This window comes from Triticum dicoccoides, chromosome 5B, assembly GCF_002162155.2.
Source record: "Triticum dicoccoides isolate Atlit2015 ecotype Zavitan chromosome 5B, WEW_v2.0, whole genome shotgun sequence".
In the NCBI taxonomy this organism is placed as follows: domain Eukaryota; kingdom Viridiplantae; phylum Streptophyta; class Magnoliopsida; order Poales; family Poaceae; genus Triticum; species Triticum dicoccoides.
In genome coordinates this window covers 57,924,575-57,930,183 of record NC_041389.1, presented here as the reverse complement: position 1 = coordinate 57,930,183, position 5,609 = coordinate 57,924,575, and the positions used below count along the sequence as shown (strand labels likewise).

The 5,609-nt window shown below is 50.5% G+C and overlaps 1 protein-coding gene across 1 annotated transcript in view; it reads left to right on the top strand.

Moving 5' to 3' along the window:
- LOC119305861 (7-deoxyloganetin glucosyltransferase-like) overlaps positions 1-4,651 on the top strand; it is a 5,331-nt gene extending 680 nt beyond the window's left edge. Inside the window, exons 2-3 of the mRNA XM_037582266.1 lie at positions 465-727; positions 3,690-4,651. Of these exons, the coding sequence (XP_037438163.1) occupies positions 465-727; positions 3,690-4,651 (1,225 nt within the window). The remainder of the gene's footprint in view (positions 1-464; positions 728-3,689) is intronic.
- Positions 4,652-5,609: the final 958 nt, after the last annotated feature.

Genomic DNA, 5,609 nt, shown 5'->3' with positions numbered 1-5,609 from the left:
CCGGGCAAAAAATCTCGAAAATTTTGAATTCGAACGCTCAGAGTGTAGTTAAATAAAGGCCATCTCTTCTATTTTAACGAAAGTGGTCGTGGGCTAGTGCAACGCCAGCCTTTCCTCAACAGCACGTTGTGGGTTCGAATCTTGACACACGCTTTTTAATTTCTTTTTGATATGCAAAAGTTAAAAAAAGCTAGAAATTTGTTGGACTGGACAGGTGTCGAACTCGTGACCTTTTAGCAAGGGGGAGTTCGTCTTGAATAGCCACTACGCCAGGAGCAGATAAGTGCTAACTTTGGGAGTTAAACCTCTATCTATATCGATTTCAAAAATATTTGAATTCAAAATTTAATTTCAAATTTCGTTTGAATTTTTTCCGGTGTTTCGCGGTTACCATGGTAACCGTAAATTCCGGTGCCCCTCGAGAAAAAATGTCCACTTGGGATCCAAAACCTTGACCGGGACGTCGAGGACTACGACCTCAGGCTGTCTGCCGCCACGAGCCAGCGGTCCGCGGAGCCGCTGAAGGAGCTCCTCCTGCGGCTCAACGGCACCCCAGGCGTGCCACCGGTGACCTGCATGCTGCCGACGGTGTTGATGAGCTTCGCGCTGGACGTGGCGCGGGAGCTGGGCGTGCCGAGCATGGTGCTCTGGACTTGTAGCGCTGCATCGCTGATGGCCCACATGCGGCTCCGGGAGCTAACGGAAAGAGGCTACGTGCCACTCAAAGGTAACACCTCGAACCAATTTATATCAAAAAAGATCGATGCTCAAGGGGTCACTCATCTCCAATATGCGGATGACACTATCATTATGGTAGACCTAAATGAATCCTGCATCGCTCACCTCAAGTTTATTCTATTGTGCTTCAAGGCACTGTCGGGTCTCAAAATTAACTTCTCTAATAGTAAGGTCATAGTTACTGGTGTGGATAATATCGAGGCCTTAAGGGTGGCCCACCTCCTCAATTGTAAGCTGAGACCTTTCCTGTTTAAATATCTGGGCCTCCCTATCTCCCCTGATATGCTTTATGAGAAAGAATTTGCTCCTGCCGTGCCTAAAGTGGGCAATAGGGTCCTCCTTTGGCGAGATAGATACAATACTAATGCTGGGAAAGTGGCGCTGATCAACGCTTGCTTATCCTCCTTTCCAATGTTTTTCATGTGCTTCTATCTGCTCTCGGTTGGCACGCACACATGCTTTCATAAGCATAGAGGTGTTTTCTACTAGAATGTGGCAGACAATAGGCGCAAATACAGATTTGTCAGGTGGAAACTTATGTGTAGATCAAAAAACCTTTGGGGGTTGGGCATTATTAACACTACCATCATGAATAAATGCCTACTGATTACATGGTGGTGAAAAATTATGACAACAGGAGTTGGATCCTTATGGTTCTCTATCCTTCAAGCTACGTACTTCCCTCTTTCTATCCCGTTGTTTGCTTCTGCGCACGGAGGCTAACAATTCTGGAAGGATTTGGTCAAAGTTAGGCCTTTGTTTTTGGCCCATGTTAAGTTTATTGTCGGGGAAGGCTCCTCTGTTTGCTTCTGGCTTGATTGGTGGTGTGGAGACTCACCTCTGTCTGTGAGTTTTCCCACACTCTTTTCCTATTGTCCCAACCCAAACATCTCAATCGCCGAGCTCTCGGCTAATAATTGGGACTTGGTCTTTTCGTCATTCCCTATCTCATGTAGATTTTGAAGATTGGCAAAGACGTACTGTTTTCTTCCCTACGCTCTTGGAGAACGTGGACTCGGTGGTCTAGCCCCATACCTCTCCAGTTCATTTTTCGGTTAAGTATTTATATTCAAAGCTTGTTGGCGGATCTCCCACCAACAGATTTAATCTGGTTTGGCGGGCTCGTATTCCCCCAAAGGTGAAGATCTTCATGTGGCAAGATTTTCGAGGGCGTTTGCCCGCGGCGGACCAGGTCCATAAGAGGAATGGCCCGGGATCGGATTTCTGCGCCCACTACGGTGCTTTGGAGGACACGAATCACATTTTTTTTCCACTGTGTTTTGGCCAAGTTGGTCTGGAGATGCGTTAGATGCTGGCTCCAGGTCTCATGGGACCCCTCATCCTTCTCTAAGATTCGGGCCCTTGCTAATTCTTTGACTGGCGTTTCTAAAAGGGTCTTCTGGGTTGGCCTTGGAGCTATGTGCTGGTCTTTATGGATGACTAGGTATAAAATTTACCATCGACCATGTTTTCCCTGCTAAGCCTGCTGATTGCTTATTTAAATCATGTATGTTCCTGTAGCAGTGGAGATCATTGACTAAGACGGAGGACTGGGATGCTCTTGATCCCCTGATATCTAAAGTGCGGGCCTCGGCGTCTTCCCTAGCCAGACAGGAGCATGTTGCTTAGTTGCTTTGGCGTTGACTAGTTGCTGGCTATGTCATTCTTAGTTCCTCCGGCCTGCGTGCCGTACGTGTGCTGGCCTGGGAGCCATGTATCTCTCCTTTAAACTTCGGGTGAGCCCGCGTTTGGGGCAACATTTCATCTCTCTGTTTAGTTGGTTGTTAGTGTTCGAACTCTGTCTGGTGTCTTTATCTATAAAGTCGCGCGCATGCCTTTTATCTAAAATCTCCACGGGAGATCCTGATTATGCACTTAGTCATACATTGTACTGTTGTTGAGCAGATTGAGTGGTAAGTGTGGCCTTGTAAGTCGGGACTTCCGCCCCTTTGAGATGAATTCTCAATAGTCCCGCGATGAGGGATATTTTACATCGGGACTCACGACGATGAGGTCCAACTCCTCTCTCTCTCTCTCTCATTCTCTCTCTCTCTCTCTCTCTTTATATATATATATATATATATATATATATAGGAAAATGGGTTGATGAAGATAGCTCCAACGGTGAATTCCTAGTCTGACAAGGTATCAAAAATAGCTCTAGATTAGATTGTTGTGGAACATGGGTTGGTGACGGTGAAAAAATTGCTCAATAAATCTTTTTGGAGGTTTCGAGAGATTATAAAGGCATAGTGTCGAAACTTGATGAACATGGCCGAAGAGAAACCTGTGGGTTGTTGTGGCCGCGGGCAACAATGACGCCTTGTGGGCTTCGCCTCCTCCCTGGAGGCATTGTCATGGCCATGTCCATCCCTTGATCAGGCATCGGGGGAAACCTTAGGCTCGGTTTTCCGGGCCATGCAGCGTTGGCGCCATGGCGTCGTCCTCTCCTTGGAGATGCTGCTTGGATGCTCAGGGTGTCTTCCGGAGGAGTAGCTGGTGTGGGTTGCCTCTTTTGCCTCGGCGGCGAGGCTTGGGGCGCCGTGTTGTCATGTGTTGGTTGGTGTTGTGAGCATGGGCATCCGGGATGCAATGCACTCCATCTTCGGCGCTTATTTGTGATGTCTTCCCCGAGTCAGGCTAGCTCCTTCTGTCCACTTGTCGATCTCCTAGGTGCTAAGAGTGTAGGGTGCGTTGATCTAGTTTGGTTTGGAGTTTTTGCATGCTCCAATTGAGAAACAATAAAAAAAATCCGTTTCTCAAAACTCAATGTGATTTTTACAACTCTTTGCCTCGAAACATTGCCTTAATTTATTCAAAAAATAATAAAACATTGACTTATTATAAATTTTCGAGCAACTTGGCAAACCTTTGTTTTTTGAGCAACTTACAGTAAACTTACTAGTATTTGTTTCATTGTTTGTACTGTTATTACATACGTATGTTTGCAGACGAGAGCTGCTTGACGAACGGACACCTGAGTAGAACGGTAATCGACTGGATCCCGGGCATGCCGCGGATCAGCCTCGGAGACACCTCCAGCTTCGTCTGCACGACCGACCCGGACGATTTTGGCCTCCGTTTCAACACGGTGGAGGCCAACGGCTGCACCAAGGCCGGCGCGCTCATCCTCAACACCTTCGACGACCTAGAAGCTGACGTCCTCGCCGCTCTCCACGCCGAATACCCGCGCATCTACACTGTCGGTCCCCTAGGCCCCCTCCTCAACCACCACCTAAGGCCAAGGGACGACGACGCCTCCGGCTCCGCCAGCGGCCTGGGCCTGTGGAAGCAGGACAGCGAGTGCCTCACGTGGTTGGACACGCAACAACCGGGCTCCATCGTGTACGCCAACTTTGGCAGCCTTATGGTCCTCTCCACCGACCAGCTCGTCGAGTTCGCGTGGGGCCTCGCCGCCAGCGGCCAACCGTTTCTCTGGTCCATCTGGGACAACCTCTTCCCCGGCACTGGCGCCGGCGCTGGCTTGAGCTCACTGCCGGCGGAGTTTGTCGCGGCGACTGCAGGGCGGTGCTTCCTGACCACGTGGTGCCCGCAGGATCAGGTGCTAGGGCACCCGGCCGTGGGGTGCTTCCTGACGCATAACGGGTGGAACTCGACCTGCGAGAGCGTGGCTGCCGGAGTGCCGATGGTGTGCTGGCCGGGGTTCGTCGACCAGTACACCAACTGCAAGTACGCCTGCGAGGTGTGGGGTGTGGGCGTCCGGCTTGACGACGAGGTGAGGAGGGAGCAGGTGACTAGCCACGTCAGGCATGCGATGAAGGCGGAGGACATGCGGGGGAGCACGGCTGGGTGGAAGGTCAACGCGGAGGAGGCCGCGGCGCCCGGCAGGGTGTCCTGGGAGAACCTGCGGAGCATGGTCAAAGAGCTCGGCTCTGTCAATGCTGAAGCTTGAGGAGTTTGACTGATCGATCAGGATCTTTTATCGGGGCCAGTCCGGCTCCGTCTGCAACTGCATCGGTGATGCCAATAAAGTATTCCCTGTAAGCCACTGCTCGTACCCTATTCACTTACTTGGTAACTTGGTAGTATTATGAGTATGGCTGGTTTCCGAGCAGGACAGGACAGAGAGAGCGGTTGGATGGATGGATGGAAACGATCTTGTGGAGACGCGCTCGCGTGTACTGAAACCAGCGAGTCGATGGATGGCACGCTTCCTTCCCTTGCATTCCCTTTTCTTCTTCTTCTTCTCTTCTAAGGCCCTGTTTGGTCCTAGGATTTTTTTAGTCCCAAGTTCCTAAAAAGTCCCTATCTTTTTGGTTCCTGAGACTTATAAGTCCCTATAAGACCATATTATAACTATAAGTCCATATAAGTCCCTCCTTGAGAGTCTTATTTCATAAGTCCCAACTGCCCACTTTAAGTCCCTATAAGTCCCTCCTATTTGGTTTAGATGGGACTTATAGGGACTTTTTTAAGTCCCTAAGCCAATAAGTCCCTTGAAACAAACACCCTTTAATTCTCTTCTCCGTTGCGAGCGAGCGCAAACTCCACATCTTCTCTTTTTTTAATTTTCCCCAGGACACCAACCTCTCCTACTTCCCACGCCGGCACCGGCGACGGCGAGGAGACCTCAATCGCCTGCCGTAGCCTCACGCTGCCATCCGCGCGCGAGTCCTCAAGCCTCACGGTCCCGGACCACCACCCAATCGACCGACCAACACGGCCGCCGTCGATTCAGACTCGAATTCCGAGCCCGAGCCAGGCAGCAACCTTTCTCCCATTCTGCGCGTCCCCGTCTCCCACGTGAAGCTCGACCGTCGCCGTTGCCCGACCTTTCAGAAATCCACCTACCGCGGAGGGAGCCTAGCTAGTAGCTACCTTCCCCGGTTCCGGCCATGGTGATTTCGGTC